The 23,319-nt window shown below is 42.7% G+C and overlaps 1 protein-coding gene across 1 annotated transcript in view; it reads left to right on the top strand.

Moving 5' to 3' along the window:
* Positions 1 to 3,375: 3,375 nt before the first annotated feature.
* The window catches only part of SNTG2 (syntrophin gamma 2), a 383,842-nt gene continuing 363,898 nt past the window's right edge, over positions 3,376 to 23,319 (top strand). The window contains exon 1 of the mRNA XM_030921522.1: positions 3,376 to 3,583. Within this exon, the coding sequence (XP_030777382.1) occupies positions 3,512 to 3,583 (72 nt within the window). The 5' untranslated portion in view covers positions 3,376 to 3,511. The remainder of the gene's footprint in view (positions 3,584 to 23,319) is intronic.

The raw sequence follows: 23,319 nt of genomic DNA, 5'->3' as shown, positions 1-23,319 counted from the left end.
GATAGTGAAGGGAGTGGCTTTAATCAGCAGGGAGCATCCACAGGCTAGCGTCTTAAAATCTGAGCTCTTCAGGTGCTCAGCTTCTGTCCCTTTTAAGGGCTCACAGTGGTCAGAGTGAAACAGAACAGAATGGGAGGTTTCACATTGTCCTTCCATACAATGCCTGGAATCTACAGATAACATCAGTTGCTAGGTCAGGGGTCAAATTTTAACTACCAAGCTTAGGTCAGGCAGGCCCAGGCCTGGTTTGGGGTCTGGTTCCTTGGTTTCGGATCTGGTTCCTAGGTGCCGGGCTACCTGCCTTTAGTTTCGCTTCTTTTTCCTTTTCTGAGTATAAAACAATATAAAACAACATGAGAGGGTCTCTTCTCTCATGAGTTAGAATGAGAGACACCTCCTAATTACACTGTTCTTTCCCAAGATTTTGGAAAAATTTTCAACTATCCACAATCCCCAAACATCAACATCATCCTGGTTGGATGATCCAGGATCACAGGGAGCAGATGATCTCCTTTTGAGCTCTTTGAACATTCGGTAGCATCCTAACGCCACCACAATGCCTGCACCACTCACCTCACTTTCAGCCTGCAGGAGGCATCCTATCATTTCACATCATCCAAAAAAGGGTGAGTACAGTGCAGTGTAAGGTATTTTAGAGAGAGAGATTAGGCATTCACATAGCTCTTCTCACAGTGTATTGTTATAATTGTTCTACTTATTTATTGCTTTAATCTCTTACTGTGCCTAATTTATAAATTGAACTGTATTACCAGTATGTATGCACAGGAATAAACATAATATATAAATACATAATATATACATATGTGTATATATGTATCATATATAATATATACATATAATATATAATATATACTATACATATAACATACACAATATATAATATACACTATGTAATATGGTATATATTATATATGCATATAATATATAATATATACAACATACATATATACTATATACATATATATACACACATATAATATATACACATATATACATATATGTATATAATATATAACACACATATATACATATATAATATATACATATATAACACATACATATATTATGTATGTACACATTATATATACACATGTATATAAACACAGTACTATCCACGGTAACAGGCAGTGATTGGTGGTCTTGGAACACCCCTGAGGATGAGGGGTTACTGTAGTTTTTTGTACTACATTTACAAAGTTTCTGTAAATTCAGAATTATTTCAAAGTTAAAAGTTAATAAAGAGACACTAACTGCAACTCATTTTAGACACATCTCAGAATCAAAGCTATACTCATGACAAAAACCAGAAAGTTGAATTTTGGTAACCTCATGGGGGACATTCCCTCGCCGAGTTTCAGGATAGTCAGTGTTTTACTTTTTATTGTTATTGTTATTGCAGTAGAACCCTAGTATTTAAAATAAAGCAAAATAACTCTTATGTGCAGTCCTAACACAGATGCATAAAAGCAGATATGCAGTTAAAACTTGCATTAATCAGCCTTTCAAAAGTAGACCCAGAGCGCCTAAGATGTCCTGGAATCACAACATTTTATTATAGAAAGGATTCCAGGGATTTTCAGCCAAAACTACATTATTTTATAAATGAATTAACAATTACCTTTGGTCTGAAAACAAACATGTATGTGTCTATTCATTTAATGATACAATTTTAACAAACACTTGTCTCTCAAAGTCAACATTCATGCATGCAACATGCTGTTTTTCCTTCTTCAGGTCCCGGAATAGGATGTCCCTTTTCAAGTTAATGAGACAATATCTTTGTGTATTTGGAGACATTTAATTTCTCAGAGATTATATGCATGCTCTTTTAAAAATGCAACTTGAAGGCAAACAATAATCTCTTGTACTTTTCCTTTCTTATTCTAGGTTTTGCTACAAATAAAAAGTAGTACAATATTTCTTACCAATTCACCCAAGAAGCATACTTTGTAAGAGGCACTGAGCCAGGTATAGAAAGACCTGACTTTTGCGATTCAAGAACTCGTCCTCTGGTAAACCGAGTGCTAAGAAGTGCGGGCCGCCTGCCCTGCAGGCTCAACAGGAATACAGAGAATAGAGAAATGGGGAAGGCGTCTGTGTTCGAAACCCAGGTCTGCTCAGCAGTCAAGTAAGTCGGAGTCAGAAAAAGTAAAGTGTGTAACATCGATTTTTCAATATTTATTTGCTTACAATGCGTCACATTCTTTTCCTAGATAGGGTTAACCTCTGAAGACCTCAGATTTCGCTGCTTTTCCTCGCCGTAGAGCGGCAACGAAATGGGCATCCCGGCCTCCGCGGTGCGCGCTCCTGCCTGGGCCGGAGGATTTGGAAAGGGAGGAAAATACCCACATTTTAAAAAAAGTGGGCAGCGTTGTATGCCCCCTCACTGCCCCGCCGCACTGGCATTTATCCTAAACTTACTTTCACCTACATTAAAACAGGACGGTTTGAGTCCACCACACCCCGTACTGCATCTGTGAGGCTCCTTTTGGCACAAACCTGAATAACAGCGGGAACCGCCGCCGCCGCGGGCGCCTGAGATCTGGGGTCCCCTCCCCAGCCGGTCTCCCCGCTCCAGCCCCCGCATGCGCCCCAGGAAGGCACCGCCGAGCGCCGGGTCCTCGCAGGGTCCGGGAGACTCCGCGGACCGGGGGCGGGATGGGGGCCCGAGCTCTGCGGGCGGGAAGGCAGGGTGCGGGGAGGAGGGGAGCGGGGTTGGGGAATTGGCGCTTCTGTAGCTTCGCTGGGCCAGGACATCTCGGGCCCTGCGCTGTTTCTCCCAGGGCTGGGGAGACGCCGTGGGGAAAGGTCTGAGGATGCGGCCGGCGGGCACGTGTGGGGGCTTCAGAGAGGCCGGGAGAACCCACGGGCCTCCAGGCTGCGGACTGGAGACGTCCCTGATGAGAAGCTGAGACCCTTTGGCCAGGGAGGTGGGGCGGCGGGGAGGGTCGCCAAGCCGGTCCGCAGCGCGCCCGCCTGCGCCCCAAGGAGCGGAGGGGCCCCCCTCCCACCCACCCACCCACCGACCGTCGCCCCGTGCGCCGCGGACCTCGGCGACCCAGCCCGGGTAGAAGCGCGCGCTCCCCGCCTCCAGCCTCGTGCGCCGGCCCCGCCCCTGCCCCGCCCGCCCCGCGGTGGTGCCCCCTCCACCCCCGCGGGAGCGCCCCTGTCCCCCCATCCTGGCACTTTCCCCGGAGTCGCGCGCCGCTTTCGCGCCCCGTGGGAGCCCCTCTCCCGACTCCGGCGGATCCGCGCTCGCCGTCCTCCCCGCGGGTGCGCGCCCGGCCCCTCCTTCACCCGGGGCGGGTCTGCGTGGGCGGCGCTCCCGGGCGGCGGGCGGAGCTCGGGTTCCCCAGCTCTGCGCCCCGGTGGAACCTGAGCTGGAGCCGGAGCCGGCAGAGGGGCGCGGACGCCGGGCTCCTGGCTCCAGGCGGGGTTCTGGCGTTGAGCTCCGCCGGCCCGGAGCGCGGACCCAGCCGCAGGGGTGGCGATGAGCACCCAGGGACCCCCGCCCCCGGCCGCCCCCCGCGGACGGCCGGGCTGCTTGCTGGTGCCTGCGCGGGTGAGTGCGGCCCCTCCGCGCCCCTGCACCCCCGGGCCCCTTCCTTCTCCTTCGCACCCTTCTCCCTCCACCCCTCCTCCCTCTACGCCCACCTCGCTCCCCGCGACCCTTCCCTGTCTCCGCGGGCGGCTGGTCGGAGGGTGGACGCCGGAGCCTCGGGAAGCAATGGGCACCTGCCCCCGGCCGCTCTGCTCCCTCCAGCCCAGTGTCTTACTGGAAACTTGCAGGCTTTGCTCTTCGAGTGTCTTGCAAGGCTTGGTTTTGAGGTGCCCGGGCTTCCCTAAAGTGCGTGGGAGGTAACGCTTTCCAGAATTTGGAATTTGAGATCGGCCCCACATTCCTTCCCAGGAGCAGCTCCTTTGGGCCCAGGCGGTGGTGCGGACCGGAGCGTCCCCCCTGCAGCCTTCTGGCGCCCAGGCCGGGTCTGAGCTGGCTGGAGCGAGCCTGGCCAGGTGTGGCCTCGGCAGGTGCTGGGGGCTCTTGGCCATTCGGGGAGCCGCTGGGACGCCAACTGGGTAATACGGTTTTCTTTTTTGAAGTCTATTCTAGTTCTTACCCTAAATAACTCCCTCTCCACTTTCTTACTTTTAAATAACTAAACTATTGATTGACAGAAAACAAATGTTGGTTCAAAGAAAAACGAAAAGTTCTTGGAAACCTTCAAGTTGCCACCCACAGCACAGCCCCAAGTTGTGAAAACAGTTTAAGGGAGCACGTGGCCACCCCAGCCCTAGGAAGCTGCCTAGGAGCGTGGCTGTTCATGAAAATGCATTGACAACCACTCCTTTAGGATTCCTTCCCCAGGAGTTCCCAGTCCCCGGAGCCACCAGGAATAGGACAGCAGAGAGACGGTTCAGAAGGCCACAGGTTGAGGGCTGCTACACATTCCTATTGTCATAATAACGATTCTAAACTAGGACAGTGGTTGTAGCTACTGTGTGATGTTAAAAACAATTATAGAGATAGATGCATTTTCATTCAAGTCGTACCTTTCTGGGCTTTTACTACAAAATATGAAAATTAGATTTCATGTAAAATGTGGGTGTTTATTTCTTGACGTACTTTGTAACATGAATAGCCATCCCACTGTTGCCCATGGTAATCAAACCCGAGAAAATACGCGGGGATTACCTGGAAATAAACTGCAGTAAAAACTGCAGGCGCTCTGGAATCACAGCTTTCTGTCTGGTCACTGCCTTCAGCTTTAAAATGATGCCCTCCCATGGTTAGGAATTGTGCGTTTTTCTCGAGACATTCTTGCAGCAAGTCTTGCTTTTAATCATTGTAATTATAGCAGAAGCTTTGAAGAGGATTCATCATACTTCGTAATTGACCCACTTGATGAGTTATTGGCAATAACGTCAACAAATGCAGCAACTGCGCGTGTTCTAGTAAATGTTCTCGTTTGTGCTCAGTGTTAATTAAGGTGCTGAATTTGATGTTTTCCAGTCAAGGGTGGCCTCTGCTCACCTGTTTGCTACACGATGTGATTGGTGCTTTCTTTGTAATAAGGACCTTGATTATTTGAAACAGCCTATCTGAATTGTATTTGAAAGAAACTTTTTTTCAGCGTTGGAAGCCAATTATTACAATAAGTTGGAGCGTTTTAAGACCACGACTCCTAACTTTGCAGTCATAAGTAATTAGGTAGGTGCTGAGCGTACCTTAGACACCTTAGCCTACCTTAGACATTAGACATGGTCATGTTAGCTCAGATTCTTATTTATTTAAAACGAATCTGTTAAGTATCGGTGTTGGCAGGTTTGTCTTGAATGTTCTTAACATACAATGTCATCCTTACTGAATGGCAGAGACAACTGTACAGAATTATTTTCTTACCATAACTGCATAATATTATTCAACTTGTGTAATTATTTCATCATTTCAGTGAAGAGAATTTGGTGCTTTTAACTGGAAAAAGATGAAAGTCTTTTCTAAATCTTACCTTTCTAGTCATATTTTTTTCTATCTGGAGTCGAAACTGTGCACATTCTTTTTCATGACTCCTTGTCTGAATCATGGAATTTGGCCACGTTTGAAGGTCTCCTGTTCAGTAGCAGAACTGTCTTGTGTCCCCTTTCACGTGCCTGTTCCCGATGTCTTTTCTAAGTTAAGTCAGTTCATGGAGCTCTGTCTCTGACCACACCTGAATTTTGGGGGTAAAATCCCACGGGCAGACAACCCTCAGTACAATGTGCTAAGTGTGTCTTGCTTGTAGCTTCAAAGACTACTATTGGTTGATGTTTACAGCATATTTGCTGCTTTTAAATGACAACACTTCTTCTGTCTGGGGCACGGGAAGAATCCTTGGCATGAGCTACGAACGTGCCCGTTTATACGATGAGCTCACCCACTGAAAGGGAGAGCACAGTAGGTCATTTTAAAAGTGCATTTGCTGAGGGCACCACTTAATCATCTGTTTACAGATAGGAATTGCTGCATGAGATGAATGAAGCCTCTGACCTCCTGAGAAGGTTACCCATTCCTTCTATGCTTTGGGTATGTTTCTCATCCTTGCTGACTCATCTTTAATTTCAATTGTAGAATTTCTGTTGATGTCTACGACATCATAAGCAAAACTCACGCATTATAAAGCAGGCAATTACCTGATTTTACCAGGAGACATGGAGACATGTTCCCCAATAAATATTTGGATGAGGTTCAATTAAGAAAAGTGTGCCTCCCCCTCCCCCCAATATGGGATGTTAAAATTGCCTTGTTTTCTGAATGGTGTGTGTAGAGCAACATCTTCTTATCTCTGGATATCTTTATGGCTGATGACTGTAGACAAGGCATTTAAGCTTTTTAATTTAGATCTCCTTCCCAAGATACCCCATGAGGCTCTGAGCGAGTTGGCGGAGGGGCTGGCATTGCAGTTCTCAGTGAGAGAGTTTATGTTTGCACCGCAGGCCCTCTATTTACTAAATGGGTATATTCAGGATAGACTTACTTAGCAGTGTGATTTTCTGGCTTTCCTGTTAGCTCATGTAGCATGTGGCAACAGGCGCACGAGGGACCCCAAAGAGGAGCTGCTCTCAGGTTCTGCTGCACATCCCTAGCTCCTGCAGTGCTGGGCAAGGGGCAGGCACAGGCAGGTGCTTGTGGAAATGGAGAGGGAAGGAGGGAGATCCGGGTTCCAGGGAACTCAGATAACCCCCACCTCGGGAACTGCCATTCTCTCTGGCTCTGGCTTCTCACCTGTGGAATATGTGCTTGGGTTCTGAAGGTCACTTTGCATCTGATTCCAAATCCCTCAGAAACTCGCTCTTTAATTAGATTCTAGAGGTATCTTTGTCGAGTGAGACACAACAAGGAAGGTTAAAAACATGCTTTTGGAGGAAAAATGCACTCAGGAGTTCATGGAAAATGTACCTTGAACTGGTGTGTACTTGTTACTGTTGTCCAGCTGGTTACTGCATGTTGTCATGATTGTAGTTTTGAATAGTCGACTTTGGATTATTTTCAGCTAACACTAGATGTCACTTTCCCCCAGTCCATACTAAAGTTCGATGTAAAACTCAGGAAGCCGAGGTTATCTTTTCTATTTCTGTATTAAATGCTAAGCTCCCCTTTGTGGGCATAATCCCTCACCTGAGGACTGACTCCAGCCTCTGGCTCTTCATCCTCTGCCCCTCTAAACAAGAAGGCCCCCAAAAGCTCACCCATTTCTGGCTGCCTTCCGGGCACCATGTTGCTTCTTTACCCCATCAACCTGAACCTTCCTGTTTTCCGCCCTTGCACACTTTAATAAATACTATTAACAGTGCTGTGAATATGAGGATGTGATTTTGCAATTAGAATTACATGGTAAAATAGTTTGCTTTTTAAGGAGTCTACATTTTTACATCTTATAAATATTATTATAAACTAACTACATTTTAATTTAGCGAAGACTTTGGATTTAAGAACGTGAATATGCTTCTTATTTAGGGGATAGTGTTCTAAACATTTATAAAATGTAAAGTTATATTTTAGTGCATAAAGTATTAAACTTCAGAGGCTGCTAACTCCTAAACTGCTAAGTTTTAAATCTGTTTTATCTGTCACCCTTTGTAAAGCAACTGCATGTCATTCACTTCTCTTGACTTGAAACCTAGATCACTGCGTGGCCTGTTACTTTGCAACAACCCGCATTACTGTTAATGAAAAAGGTGCCCCTCCACTGTCAAGATTCTGAGTGTCAACTTTGGGAGGCACCAGCATTCACTCGACATTTGGGTGAACATCATTTGATGACAGCATCGAATTGTGTTATTATAAAAACAATCACATAGAACATTAGAATCAAGTGTCCTCAATATCATGTGCTTTTTAGCCTCCATTTTATAAATTTACTTTTCCTCTTGTTTTTATTTCCTCTTTATTTTATTTGTTTTTATTTATTAGCCTCCATTTTATAAATTTACTTTTCCTCTTGTTTTATTTCCTCTTGTTTTTATTGGCCAGCTCCAGAAGGCAAACTTTCTTCTTGTATCCAACCAGTGGCAGTGGCCTCTAGGTATGGACTGACCAGGAAATCACTGTGATTACTCCTACCTTCATCAAAATAGTTTAAATGACAAATCCTGTGCAAGAATTACATTCCACTTCTGTAAAGAATGCTTATAGTTGCAGATGTTTTATTGTGTAGTTAATAAATTATTATAGGTAAGGGCACAGCCACGGGGACACACTCAGATTCCATGGGAGAACATTTCTGTTGGTTGAGCTGGTGTTTAGAAAATAATCTGCATTTGTGCATTTGTGAAGTGGGATACAGCTGCCAGTTATTCTGAGCAAAATCATCACGTATTCTGGATTTGGCAGCAAATCCTCTCACTCCGAACAGGGAGGCCTTCGGTAGACCCTAACCCTAACCCTCACCCTAACCCTCACCCTCCTTTTAGAATCTGGTGCCCAGGAGGCCAAGGGCCCTGCATCTGCCACTGTCCCCAGCCCTGCCTCAGAGCCTTCCCTGCGCCTGCCCCTGCATCTGCCCTGGCCCCACCCCCTGCCCTTGTGACTATGCCAGCTCCTGCCCCTACCCCTGCCCCATGCCTATCCCTGCCCCTGCACCTACCCCTGCCCTGCCCCCACCCCCACTCCTGCCTCTGACCTGCGCCAAACACTCTGCACCTGCCCCTACCCTGTCCATGCCCTGCACCCACCACCCCTCGCCCCTGCCCCTGCCCTACACCTACCCCTGCTCCTGCCACTGCCCTGCACCTACCCCTGCCCCTGCCACTGCCCTGAGCCTACCCCTGCCCCTGCTGGGCATTCTGCGTGCTCCTTTCCAAAACGCCTCTCTGCAGCTCAGGCCGGAACAGGGTTGTATTCTGGCCTTCCCAGGCCAGAGCATAACCGCAGGCCCCGCGGGTGCATCCTTCCTCACTTGGGGCCTTCCCACACCTCGGTTGGGCGTGTAGAGCACTGCCTGCCTCGGCCCAGGGCCTTTGCTCAGCTGCCTCTCCTGGAGGCTGCATCTCACCTGGCGCAGCACCTGCCCCCCGACCTACGCCCCTTCCTGCAGGGGACCCGCTCCCCCAGGGCCCCGGTCCACCCGTGGCTGTGAATGGCCCATCTCGGTCGGGCGTCTAGAAGGGAAGTGGGACCTGGGTCCTGTGCTGCTGTGAGCCCGTGGAAGGGGCTGCTTTCAGAAGGACATAGCCTGGGGAACTCGGTTCTGCCCCGCTGCGTGGTGCTGACCCATGAGTCAGTTGAGCCAATAACTATATATCTGAATTAGATGTATGTGTTTCTATGAACAAGAGGGAAAGTTCCGTTTCTGGTTTTTGAACTGATAATTTATTTTGTATTTATGATCAGTTTATTTGGATTTAAGTAAAATTGTGCTTTCATATTTTTAGAATAGCTATATTTTGATTTTAATTTTTCACATCAGCATAAGTTTAATGGTAAATATAATTTATTCTATTTCTCAGCTGTATCCTGCTCAAGATTATCCATAATGATTTCTCTGCAGATAATTATATTTTGCAAAATGGCTCTATCAGTTTGCCTTTTTACATGATTAAGTTTTCATTATGTACTGAGGAATATGAAAGTACTTCTTATACCTTAAACCTGGGGACATCCAGCACCCGATGAGTTAGATGCAGTGTTTTTAGACACGATGAGTTAGATGCAGTGTTTTTAGACACGATGAGTTAGATGCAGTGTTTTTAGAAACGTGTGCTGACTTGGTCGTAGTTAGCATAGGTCATATGCTCTTGAAAGAAATCCAAGTCTGGTTTTATTCCTAAAACGATCGTGGTCTGTAGCAAGGTAGAGAAAGTCCAGCCTTTGTATTACCTCCTCGGAAACACTGGAGATTTTACAACCTCCGTGCTTGAGGGGGAGCGAGGGACGGGGAACGGTGGTGGGAAGTAGTTCTGCATCTCAGGCCTCCTTGCGAAAGATGGGGGTTTGGTGACGATTAACTGCCATTTGGAGAAGTGCTTTATGATGATGCACCTTACGTACGTGCAGACACAGACACGCAGAATTTAGAGAAGAATGATTGAGCACCTATTAATTGCCACACACTGAGCTGGAAGCTAAAGATAAAAATAGAGTAGAACACCTCTCAGACCAGGCCAGTGGGGCCCTGACTACCTGAGAGGCAAATTCTAGACAAGCAGCCACGACACAGCTTAGGGCAGCTAAAACGTGTTCTCTCTTCTACAGATGAGGTCGTGCAACGTGTGTCTTTAAGGATCTTAGGTGAAGGATCCTTACATTATTTGAGTGGGCCCCTAAATACAAGTCCACATGTCCTTATAAGTGAGAGGAGATGGAGTTTGGAGACTGGCACACGGAAGGCGAGGCTGGTACTGAGACTGAGATGGGAGAGACGCATTCACAGGCCGGGGCACCTGCAGCCACCAGAGCCAGAGGAGGCAGGAAGGAGGCTCCCTGGAGCCTCTGGAGGAATTTGATCCTGGACTTCTGGCTTCCAGAACTGTGAGAAGATAAATGTGCATTGTTTTAATCCACTAAGTTTGAGGAAATGTTGTCATAGCAGCCGTGGGAAGCTAATTGGTCTTTTTAGGTAAATAATACAGCTTTTAGGGAATATCTTCTTAGAAATATGGGGAATTTGCGCCCAGAACCCCTAGAAGTACTTACCTAATTGCTAACCTCTACTAGGTACTAAGAGCTCTTTGGAGGGCTTCATTCCTTTAACACCCCTAGGGTACTGCTGATGCTCCCCACTTACACAGAAGACCATAGAGAAGGCAGGTGAGGGGTGGTCCCCATGGTGGCTGTAGCCCCTGAGGGTCTGATTGGGAGAGAGACGTCTCTATCCCACGTGCAAAGGCTGAGAAATGGCCCCAAACGCATTTCCTTTAAGTGGTCATTTCTTGTGAGACAAAAAGATAACAGGAATTAGGAAATAAGAATCAGGAGGAATATACAACTGTTTTATTATAATTGAGGTTGTAGTACAAAATGGGAACAGGTTCGTAAGTCGAGTAGATGGCAACGGCTGGTGCAGCCCCTCCCCACACACAGCAGTAAAACGATGTTGAGATCATGCAGAGTACTATGTGATATTCTCCAGATTTGGTGCTTCAAGATGGATTTTTCGTAAACAAAAACTCTGCAGAGATATGACATTAAATTTATTGAAGCTGAACTAGCAGAAGCTTTGTCAATTACCTATACTGTAACTGCTTTAAGAAGAAACCTCTGACATCACCATTATCTAAACTGGTGTGAAGAATTTGAAAGGTATTGAGAACATGAATTTGTAACTAAAATACATTATAATCTAAATAAATCGTATTTTTTAAAAAGTGGTTCATTTGAAATCCAGAGATGAAAAAAATCATGTGGACTTCCAAATTATTTTCTATTTTAGCTTTCTAGATGTAGTGCAGTAAAATGTACTATTTCTTAAGTGTTTTAATATTTTGATGTTAGGAGTTGTAGTATCAAACATGCCTTATGACAGTCAAAATTTTGGGATAGTACAATATCTAAAACAATGATGCTTGGCTAAGAGTTAAGAAATTAGAACCAAACTCTGAAACTGCTAATAACAAAAGATAATAAAGGATAAAAACACACACAGATAAGACCACTCTCTGTGTATAAAAATATTTGTTCTTTGTAGCAACAAAAATGAAGTAGAACAAATCATAATATGCTTTGTAATGTATAACCCTTATATAAGATTTAGTTATATCAAAAAATTAATTTCTATGTTAATAATACTGTAAATTTAGTAATCGAATAAAGAGGAAAAGCTAGTAGCTGAAAAAAAGGAGGTAAACGGAAAGCTTTCCTATCAGAATAAGATACAAACCCACTAGGAAACAGCTGCATATGTGAATTACGAGCTTTGTAAGTGTTGGGATGTAAACATTCTCCTATGTAACTCCTCTTTATTCAGTTGAGGAGAGGAGCAGCACAGATCTATGAAAATGCTATGAGCTTTATGTATCGCAATTATTTTCTTCCAAAGCTTTATCAAATTTTGTCGTGACCTACAGATTCTTTTGTTTTTATCAGAGTGGAATCGGAATGCTTTTAGATTTGTAATTTCCATGTTGGCAGGAGGAAGGGAGAATGGGATGGGGAGGGGTCCGCACACACAGGCCTGGAGTCAGAGGGAGGTCCAGGGTTCAGCTGCACTAGGGTCACCTGGTGCAGGGCACTGCCTGGGGGTGTGGTGTTACCACAGTGGGCTGTGCAAAGTCTCAGGGGGCTTTTGCTTTACTGGCCTCGGGCCGAATGGAGAAAGTGAACGGAGCAGGCCAGGGTCACAGAATTGCATCCTGCAGGCCCTGCCTTGCTGACCCAGGGCTGGAGTTTGGGTTTGGGGTGCCGCTGTGCAGCTGGAGGGAACCTTCAGGGATACGATTCGAATCTGTCACCTTCTTTGGAGTAAATATATTTCCTGTATTCCTTTGACGTTTGTATGAATAGTGGCATAGTATCCGTACTGAAAGTGCATATGAGATGGAAAAGTACAAGGAAGGAAAGTTCCTGTGACCTGGTCTATACCTGACTAGCAGCTCATGGATTTCCTTCCGGCTTTTTCTGGTGTTTATTCTGTAAATCAAACTCATCCTCAAGATAGAATCTTCTATCTTGCTTTCAGAATTCTCATTATAAAATGATAATTTTCATAATTTGCTAAGAAATATCCATCAATTACCGTCAACCCCCTGCTTAAGGTTCTTCTGTATCACTGGAGAGGCTTTGGGCAGGTGTTCCCATAGGAGGAGCCTCTGTTAATGACACGCTCCTTTGGTCCTTTGCTCTTCTGTCTGGAAAGCAGCACCCGTCCTTGCTCCGCTGGCTCAGGCGTCTGTGACTAGGGTGACAGCATTGCTTGGGAATCCCAGCTGATAGCTAGGCCTGTCCCCTGGTAGAGTCCCACAGCGGGGAATGCTGGGCTTCTGGGCCCCGCAGTTCTCCTGGGAGCTCAGGCTGCCTGCTCTCCCCTGCTCTCCTTTCTTGGGAATGCTTCAGTGCACGGGGCTTTTCAGGGTAGGGTCATGTGTGCCTTATTTTCTCGTTGGTGAGATTGGATTCCTGTTGTCTCCCAGGTGAGTCCTGGAACTCAGGGTTCAGCTGGATGCAGACAGAGGACTCTGGCCTCATGGAGGAGCTGGGAGCACGGAGAGCTCTGAGGGTTCCTGGGCCTGGCTGTGGGTTCTGAAGGGGGCTGCTCCTACTGCCTGCTCATGGTCTGGGAACCGCTCACCTGCCTGCCTGCTCCCGGCCACTCCAGGGCACAGCCCTCGGTTTGCCTGTTCCCGTCACTTCCCGCCTGGATGGGCAGCTCCCACGAATGCTGCCAGCTACTGTAGATAGTGCTGATCACAATAATTTGTGATTTCTGATTTTATCGCCATTTTCTGTTGATATAAATCTTTAGCTCACTGATATTGCCAGAGTTTCTAGTAAATGAGAAATGATCATGGTAAATAAAGCCAACTTTATTTTGTTTTATATGTTAAGCTGTCACCCCTGGGAGGCTGTTGGTTTGAAAGTACGATTAGATTTCATTTTATTTTTTATTTTTGAGGTGGTGTCTTGCTCTGTTGCCCAGGCTGGAGTGCAGTGGCATGATATTGGCTCACTGCAACCTCTGCCTCTGGGGTTCAAGCGATTTCCGGCTAACTTTTTTTTTTTGTATTTTAGTAGAGCTGGGGTTTCACCATGTTGGCCAGGCTCCCAAAGTGCTAGGATTACAGGCGTGAGCCACTGCACCCGTGGAGATGAACCATGTCTGTGAACTTTTCTATCACGTAGCGTCTGCGTTAGTACCGCGCTGGGAGTTAACACACCACTGTGTGCCCAGGAAATGTTACATTTTCATTGTCTTTCTCAGAATGGTAGGATTAGCCAGTTGAATTTCTCAATTATTGGGTTTCCTGCAGTGTCTTTTAATTGAGCATTTTATTCTTTTTCTTAATTTTTAGGCTTATGTTGTGTGTGTTGTTTTGTTTCCTGAGATCTCTTCTGTCATTTTGAGTTCATTTTGTCCCCTATTCTGAAATGTGAGTACATTTCCAGTGAGTGGGTCTAAGAGAGTGACAGCCTGTTTGGCTCTGTGCTGAACCGATCATGGCAGCGGAGCTTGCTCAGAGAAAGGAAGTGCTTTTAGCCAGCCTGGGTTTGTAGAAAACACACACTTCCATGTGAAGCTGCTGAGGGTAATTTATTTTTTAGAACAGCAGTACTTCTTCCCAGATGAGCAGATGGAAAAATCACATTTCACAATTTCCATTGAGAAGGATGGAGTTGTACCATTCAACTTAGACCTCCTTGGTTCTTCCGTGAAATGTGGAAATACTGGTAACTTAAGATACATTTCTTATTTTAGTTTTAGTTTTTTGGCTGGAGTGCAGTGGCATGATCGTAGCTCACTGCAGCCCTGAGCTCCCCAAACACCCCAGCTCAAGCAGTGCCCCTGCCCAGCCTCCCAAGTAGCTGGAACCACAGGCACATGCCACTACCCCTGGCTAACGTTTTAACTTTTTGTACAGATGGGGTCTCACTATGTTGCCCAGGCTGATCTTGAACTCCTGGTCTTAAGCGACCCTCCTGCCTTGGCCTCCCAAAGGGCTGAGATTTTAGGTATGAGCCATCACGCCCACCCCCAAGACAAGTTTCTTACCATGCAAGAAAGCATGAGTTTCGTGGTGATGGGTCTGGACCCGGATCTGCCTTGTGCCTTCTCTTTAATCACATCCCTCTCAGCTTCTTCATTTGTGTCCTTCGCTGTATCCAGCTACTGGAGTAGCTGCGTTATTTGAAACCATACTAGTCTCTGCAATGCAGAAAAATAATTAGATGAAGTAAGAAATTTATCCATGGTACAAATAGAATCAACGTATTTCTTGATTATGCCTGTCTTTGAATAAGTAGGTTATGCTGAGTTTTCACTGTATCTTTGAATTAAATAGAAAAAATAATAAATCAAATATACTTTATTCAACCTCATGATGTTAAGTAATGAAGCCAAATAAAGAAAATTACAAATACCTTTGTAAAGGAGATGTGGTGAGCTGTGTCCTGGCTTTTAATGTGACTGAGGAGAGGCACATACATCGAAAAAACGAAACAAAACAAACAGTTCATTAAAACAGAAGATAAGTGTCATCCCTTCACTCAGAGAATGAGTGTGCCCATTCAGCAAGACAAAATGTTGTGCTAATCCCACGTTCACAGATCCCTCCACTAATGGGGGATTTGGAGGTACTGCAAATAGTTCAAACCAAAAAAGGTGAATATGGATGATTTTTGGCGTGGTAACAGGATTTCTCATGCTGCTCCTGTATTCTAACGCTGGTTTGAGTGCCTGCTTTGTGTGATACTATTCAAAAACTAACTGCAGTTTTTCTTAATTTATCCTTCATTAATCATCTGACTATGGTTTGAACTTTTTTTTAAAAAAAAACTTCATTATTTGAAAATGATTAACATTAACATTAACATTAACATAATGAATTTAAAACCTATTTTTCCAGCAGCATCACAAAATAAGCACTTTTGAAAATGAAAAGATGCTATGTAAAAATTGAAATGGAATGACCCCAAAAATTCAAAATTGCATTAAATAGACAGAAAAATGTGCTTCAAACAGATAAGAAAGGCAGCATGCTCAAAAAAGTTAACTCTTTATATGATATACAATTATCTAAACATTAGTTCTTCTGGGAAAAGTATTAGGAAGGTGAGCAAGTCCGTTTTCATGCTTTGCACACCTTTACGTAGTAAATGAGGTGACCAGGGTTACCATCTATATTTGGTATATGTGTACACAAAATAATAATGTTACTTATTGCAATACAGTATGCCTTGGGACCAACTCCTAATATTTACACCTTTAACAATAGAAATATATTTAATATGCCAGTTTTTAACTTTACTAAAATTTGAGCCTTGATTTTTTCTTTTCCACAGTTTTTGACGGGCTGAAATAGTGCCTGGCACATACTAGCTCCCTGGTAAAAATTGGCTAACGAGCTGGGCCCAGCTCCTCCCGGCTGCTCCCACTTAGTCCCTGCTTCTTCCGTCCTGTGAGTGTCGGACCCCTCCCTACCATGGCCTTGCTGCTTCTCTCGCCCCCATGCATGCCCAGGGTCCCTTGCAGAACCTGCTGCGCAGCGAGTCCTGCCCTGGCGTCTGCTCTTGTGGGGCCTGGACCAGAACCCACCTCATCCCACCTCCCTTCTCTGTGCCACATTTGTGGGGCCTGGACCAGAACCCACCTTGTCCCACTTCCCCTCTCTGTGCCACATTTGTGGGGCCTGGACCAGAACCCACCTTGTCCCACTTCCCCTCTCTGTGCCACATTTGTGGGGCCTGGACCAGAACCCACCTTGTCCCACCTCACTTCTCTGTGCCACATTCTGTGTGGGGTCTTCAGTTACTTCAGGGTCATCAGAACTAGTTTTGATATTTTTAAAATGTTTGTTGTTACACTTATAATAACTTCTTTTGGTTATTTATATTTATTAAGAGTACTTATTTTACATTTTTTTTTACTTAAAAATTTAAATATCTGCAATCTTTGCCTTATTCTGCAATTTGTTACTTTTGTCTTTTTTAACCTTGGGGGAAATTGCTTATTGTGTTTTGGATAATTTCTCATTGTGTTCATTTGAACTCTGATGGTGAGAATTCTTTAAGGAACATGTTCCTTTCATCTTTATCTGTAAGATTTTTGAGATTTGTAAAGGCTTTTATAATGCATAATTCATAAGAGAACAATAATTCTGACTATAAGGAAATTTTTCAAAATCATGTAGGACAAACCGAAATGTAGATAAGTTGTAAAATGAATGCGAAACAATGAAATAGAAAATTATTTCCAAAACAAATAGTTGAATGGCCATATTTTTAATGTTAAAAAGCTTCTGAAATGAGAAACTTAAAAAGTCCAAAAGAAAAATTGACAAAGGATATAAATTTACCTTAAAACAGAATTGTCGCTAGTCAAAAATATATATGGGAAAATGTGCACCCTGTTCAGGCAGAACAGGGACGGGAGTACAGTCTCTCTGTGTTTCTTTTATTTTTTAGCAACTTGTACTCTTTTTCTTTTTTTCTGTTGACCTATTGTAATGGGTAAAACCACAAATATGCTATTTAGTAGACATGGGAAGAATGGCCACCTTGCCTTATTTCCTATTTTAAAGGGAAAACATTCAGCGTTCATCATTAAGTAAAATGTCACTGTATGTGCTTTAGAGACGCCTTTTTTGGTTTGATGAAGTTCCCTTCTCTTAGTTTAATGAAATTTTTATTGGGAGTAGATGTTCAATATGGTGAAACTTGTTTCTCATCTATTGTGGTAATAGTGTTTTATTTTTAGTCTGTTTTTATGGTAAATTACACATTGATTCTGTAATTTGAAATAACCTTACATTCTAGAGATAAATCCTCTTTGGTCACAGCGTATCATCTTTTTATGTATTACTAGATTCAATTGCTGTATTTCATCTGTGGACATTTGCTTCTACGTTCACGTTGGATATTGGTTTGTTTCTGTTCATGTTGTGCCTTTGCCTGTTTTGGCATCAGGGTATTGGTGTAATCCTGGCCTGTCAATACGAATTAGAAAGTGTCTTTTTGTGCCAGGCACAGTGGCTCACGCTTGTAATCCCAGCACTTTGGGAGGCCAAAGCAGATGGATCACCTGAGGTCAGGAGATTGAGACCAGCCTGGCCAACATGGTGAAACCCTATCTCTACTAAAAATACAAAAATTAGCCATGCATAGTGACAGGCACCTGTAATCACAATTACTCAGGAGAGGCAGGAGCATTGCTGGAACCCAGGAGATGGAGGTTGCAGTGAGCCGAGATTGTGCCACTGCAATCCAGCTTGGGCAACAGAGTGAGAGTCTGTCTCAAAATTAAAAAAAAAAAAAAAAAAAAAAAAGAAAGTGTCTTCTTATAGTTCCACAGATATCCTGTAGTATTTGCATTATTTCTTTGGTAAAATTCATGCAGAATGCATTTGAGCCTGGAATTTTATTTTGAGGGTTTTTTAAACGATAAATGCAGCTTCTATGATAATGGGTTATTTACATTATTCATTCTTGAATGAATTTTGATAGTTTTTTCTTTCAGGAACTTTGTCCTTTTTAAGTAATGAAATCCATTGATAAAAAGTTGTTTGCAATATTTCTTATGTGTTTAAAGTCTATGGGTTCTGTGGTGATGCCCCCCTTTTCCATTTGTAATACTGTTAATTTAGGTCTTTTCTGTTTTTTAAAAATAAATCATTCTCCCTACTTAATTATCAATTTTAGTGTTCTTTTCAAAGGATACGTTTTAAATCTCATTTTTTAAATTTTGGTTTTGAAGTTCATTGATTTTTTTTTTTTGTGCTTATTATTTTCTCAGTGCTTGCTTTTGGACTTATTTTGGTTGTGTTTTTCCTGATTCTTAAGGTGCAGTCTTATGTTTCTGATCTGGGGTATTTCTTGCCTTCTGTTGCCAGTGTTTACCACCATGTATTACCTATGGAGTGGTGCTTTAACCCCTTCCCATAAGTTCTTATGTCTTCTTTTTAGAAGTGTCTGTTCATATCCTTTACCCATTTTTTAATGGGATTATTTCTTTTTTTTTTTTTTTTTTTTTTGAGACGGAGTCTTGCTCTGTCGCCCAGGCTGGAGTGCAGTGGCTGGATCTCAGCTCACTGCAAGCTCCGCCTCCCGGGTTTACGCCATTCTCCTGCCTCAGCCTCCTGAGTAGCTGGGACTACAGGCGCCCGCCACCTCGCCGGACTAATTTTTTTTTTTTTTTTTTTTTTTTTTTTTTTTTTTTTTTTAGTAGAGATGGGGTTTCACCATGTTAGCCAGGATGGTCTTGATCTCCTGACCTCGTGATCCGCCTGTCTCGGCCTCCCAAAGTGCTGGGATTACAGGCTTGAGCCACCGCGCCCGGCCGGGGATTATTTCTTTTTTGATTATTGATCTTTTTTGATTATTGAAGTTACTTAGGGATTCTGGTATTAGATATTTGCTAGATGCATAGTTTTAAAATATTTCCTTTCATTCTGTATGTTGTCTTTTTACTCTGTTGATAGGTTTATTTTGCTGTGCAGAAACTCTTTATTTTAATTTGATCCTACTTGTCAGTGTTTGGTTTGTTCCAATTGCTTTTGGAGTCTTTGTCATGAAGTCTTTGCCAGTTCCTATGTCCAGAATGTCTTAGGTTTCCTTCTAGAGTTTTTATAGTTTTAGGTTTTACATCTAAGTCTTTAATGCATTTGAGTTGATTTTAGTGAATGGTGAAAGGAAGGGTCCAGTTTCAATCTTCTCCATATGGCAAGTCAGTTATCACCAGCTCCATTTATTGAATTGGGGGTCCTTCCTACATTGATGGTTTTTGTTGACTTTGTTGAAGATTAGATGATTTTAGGTATGTGGCTTTATTTCTGGGCTCGCTACTCTGTTCCATTGGCCTGTGTCTGTTTTTGTAACGATACCATGCTGTTTTGATCACTGTAGCTTTGTAGTATAGCTTTGTAGTATAGCTTGAAGTTGGGTAATGTTGTGCCTCCAGCTGTATTCCTTTTGCTGAAGATTGCCTTGGCTATTCAAGCTCTTTTTTTGTCCCATATGAATTTTATAATAGTTTTTTTAAATTCTCTGAAGAATATATTTGGTTGTTTGAAAGAAATAGCATTGAATCTGTAAATTACTTTGGACACTATGGCCATTTCAACACTATTGATTCTTCTTATCCATGAGCATGGAATGTTTTTCTGTTTGTTTGTGTCATCTCTGATTTCTTTCAACAGTGTTATCTAGTTCTTGTTATCTTGTTACCTAGTTCTTGTTATGGAGATATTTCACCTCCCTGCTTGTCTGTGCTCCTAGGTATTTTATTTTTGGGTGTGATTATGGTGAACGGGATTGCATGCTTGATTTGGCACTTGCCTTGGAAGTTATTGGTGTTTAGAAATGCTACTGAGTTTTGTATGTTCATTTTATATCCTGAAACTTTGCTGAAGTTGTTTATCAGATCTGAGAGCTTTTGGTCAGAGACTATGAGGTTTTCTAGGTGTAGAGTAATATTGTCTGCAAACAGAGATAATTCGGCTTTCGCTCTTCCTAGTTGTATGCCTTTTAATTCTGTCTCTTGCCTAATTGCTCTGGCTAGGAATTTCCAATACTATGTTGAATAGGAGTGGTGAGAGTGGGCATCCCTGTCTGCTTCTGGTTCTCCAGGGGAATGCTTCCAGATTTTGTCCATTCAGTATGATATTGACTGTGTATTTGTCATAGATGGCTCTTACTATTTTGAGGAATATACCTTCATTACCTAGTTTGTGGAGGGTTTTTAACATGAAGGGATGTTGAATTTTATCAAAAGCCTTTTCTGCATATGTTGAGATGATCATGTGGTTTTGGTTTTTAGTTACGTTTATGTGATGAATTACATTTTTTTGTTTTGTATTGTTGAACCAACCTTTCATCCCAGGGATAAAGCCTACCTAATTGTGTGGATAAGCTTTCTGATATGCTGCTGGATTCAGTTTCTTAATATTTGGTTGAGGATTTTTGCATCTATATTCATCAAGGATATTGGCCTGAAGTTTCCTTTTTTTGGTTATGTCTCTGCCAGGTTTTGGTACTGGAATGATGCTGGCTTCCTAGAATGAGTTGTGGAGGAATCCTTCCCCTTCAGTATTTTGGAATAGTTTCATTAGGAATGATACCAGCTTTTCTTGACTTGTCTGTGATTTTGGTTGTGAATCTTTCTGGTCCTGGGGTTTTTCTGTTTGATAGGCTTTTTTTTTTTTTTTTTTTTTTTAAATCACTAATTTAGTTTTGGAACTTGTTATGTTACTGGTCTGTTCAGCATTTGAATTTCTTACTAGTTCTGCCTTAGAAAGTTGTATGTTTTTAGGAATTCATTCGTTTCTTTTAGGTTTCTTAGTTTGTGTGCATAGAGGTGTTCATAATAGTTTCTTTTTTGTATTTCTGTGGGGTCAGTGGTAATGTCTTTTTTGTCATTTCTGATTGTTTTTATTTAGATCTTTTCTCTTTTTTTTATTAGGCTGGCTAGCAGTATATCCATCTTATTTATTTTTTTAAATAACAAAATTCTGGTTTTGCTAATCTTTTGTATGTTTTTTCATGTGTGTTTCCGTTGCAGCTCAACTCTAATTTTCTTTATTTATTTTCTTCTGCTAGCTTCTGTTCGTTTGCTCCTTTCTTTTTCTTATTCCTTAGGATGATGTTAGGTTGTTAATTGGAGGTCTTTTAAACTTTTTGATATGGGGGTTCAGCACTGTAAACTTTCATCTTAACACTTCTTTAGGTGTGTTCCAGAGATTCTGATATGTTGTATCTTTGTTCTCATTAGTTTCAAATAATTTTTGATTTCAAGAATGTGGTTGATATTCTTTTTAAATTTACTGAGAATTGTTTTATGGTCTATTGTGTGGTTGATTTTAGAGTTTCTAACATGTACAGGTGAGAATAATGTATATTCTGTTGTTTTGGGGTGTAGAGCTCTGGAGATATCTATTAGGTCCATTTGGTCAAATATTGAGTTCTGGTCCCAAATGTCTTTCTAGTTTTCTGTCTCCATGCTCTTCCTAATACTACCAGTGTGGTGTTAAAGTCTCCCACCCTTACCGTATCTAAGTATCCTCATAGGTTTCTAAGTATGTGTTTTATGAATCTGGGTGCTCCTGTGTTGAGTCCATACACATTTAGCATTATCAGGTCTCCTTGTTGTGAACCCTTTAACGTTATGTGAGGTCCTTCTTTGTCTTCTTTGATTGTCATTGGTTTAAATTCTATTTTGTCCGAAATTAGAGTAGTAACTCCTGCTTTTTTTCTTTACACATCTAACAAGCAAACAGAAAAAAAAAGCAGGAGTTACAGATGATGTGTTATTATATACATCTTTCCCTTGACACTAGTGATATGGTTTGGATCTGTGTCCCCACCCAAATCTCATGTTGAATCATCATCATACTATTGTAGGTGGAGCCTGGTGGTAAGTGATTGGATTGTGGGGGTGGATTTCTCATGGATGATTTAGCACCATCCCCTTGGTACTGTCCTCCTGATAGTGAGGGAGTTCTCATGAGATCTGGTTGTGTAAAAGTGTGTGGCACCCCCACCCCTTTGCTCCTGCTCCCACCGTATATCACCTCTTGCTCCCGCATTGTCTTCTACCGCGATTGGAAGCTCCGTGAGGCCTCCCCAGAAGCAGAAGCCGCTGTGCTTCCTGTATAGCCTGCAGAACGGTGAGCCAATTAAACCTCTTTTCTTTATAAATTACTCAGTCTCAGGTATTTCTTTATGGCAATGTGAGAACAGCCTAATACAAGTATCTACTACTATGTGACAGTATACCATTTTAGTGTCTTGTAACATTTACATATATTTCTTACCTCTCATATTTTGCTCTAGTTAGCATATGTTTTGCTTCCATATTTTTAGGAACCTCTAGTACATTGTTTCTTTGTTTGATTTCAGTGAGCAGTAATTCTTATAGCAAATTAAAAACAATCCTCTTTTCGACATGCTGTCCTTTGTGCCTTTAGGTAATCTGCAATTCTGTCTGACATCACAGTTTTTCCTGGAGAACATCCTTTAGCATTTCTTGTGATGCTGGTCTGTTGCCCATGAATTCTCTCAGCTTTTGTTGTTCTGAATGCATATTTAGGTAAATTTCCCTACATTTATAAAAGATATTTTTGCTGAGTATGGATTTCTGGATTGAAAGTTTTTTCCGTGTTTTTTGTTTTAACTACTTTCATGGAATTTTCTTTACCTTTGGCTTTCTGGAGTTGATTGTAAAAGGTTGAGGCTTTGTGTTGTTTTGTTGAGTTTTGCCATTGAGGGATGGGCATATTAACCTGTTTGGGATTCTCTGGGCTTCTTGGGCATTGTTTTTACTTGGATATTGTTGTTTTTTACTAATTTTGGAACTCTTTATTATTAACTCTTTGAACATGCCTCTGCCTTTTTACTTTTCCTCTCTTTCTAGAACTGTAACTGCCTGTTACTGAGTTTCCTATTTTCCCACAGCTCTGATATGTTCTTTCTGTTCTTTTTCATTTTTGTTGTGTTTCAGTTTTTGTACCTCGTTTTGATTTGTCCTCAGGTGTCTTTATTCTTTCCTCCCCTGGGTCGAGTTGTCTAACAAGCCCCATGGAAGGGATTCATGCTGACGTTCTGTATTGCTCTCATTCATTTAGTTTTGTCTTTTAAATGTCTAGGGTTTCAGCTTTCTTTGCTCAGATTTTCCATCCGTC

Source organism: Rhinopithecus roxellana, chromosome 17 (assembly GCF_007565055.1).
Source record: "Rhinopithecus roxellana isolate Shanxi Qingling chromosome 17, ASM756505v1, whole genome shotgun sequence".
Lineage (NCBI taxonomy): Eukaryota > Metazoa > Chordata > Mammalia > Primates > Cercopithecidae > Rhinopithecus > Rhinopithecus roxellana.
This window is presented reverse-complemented; position numbering and strand designations above follow the sequence as displayed.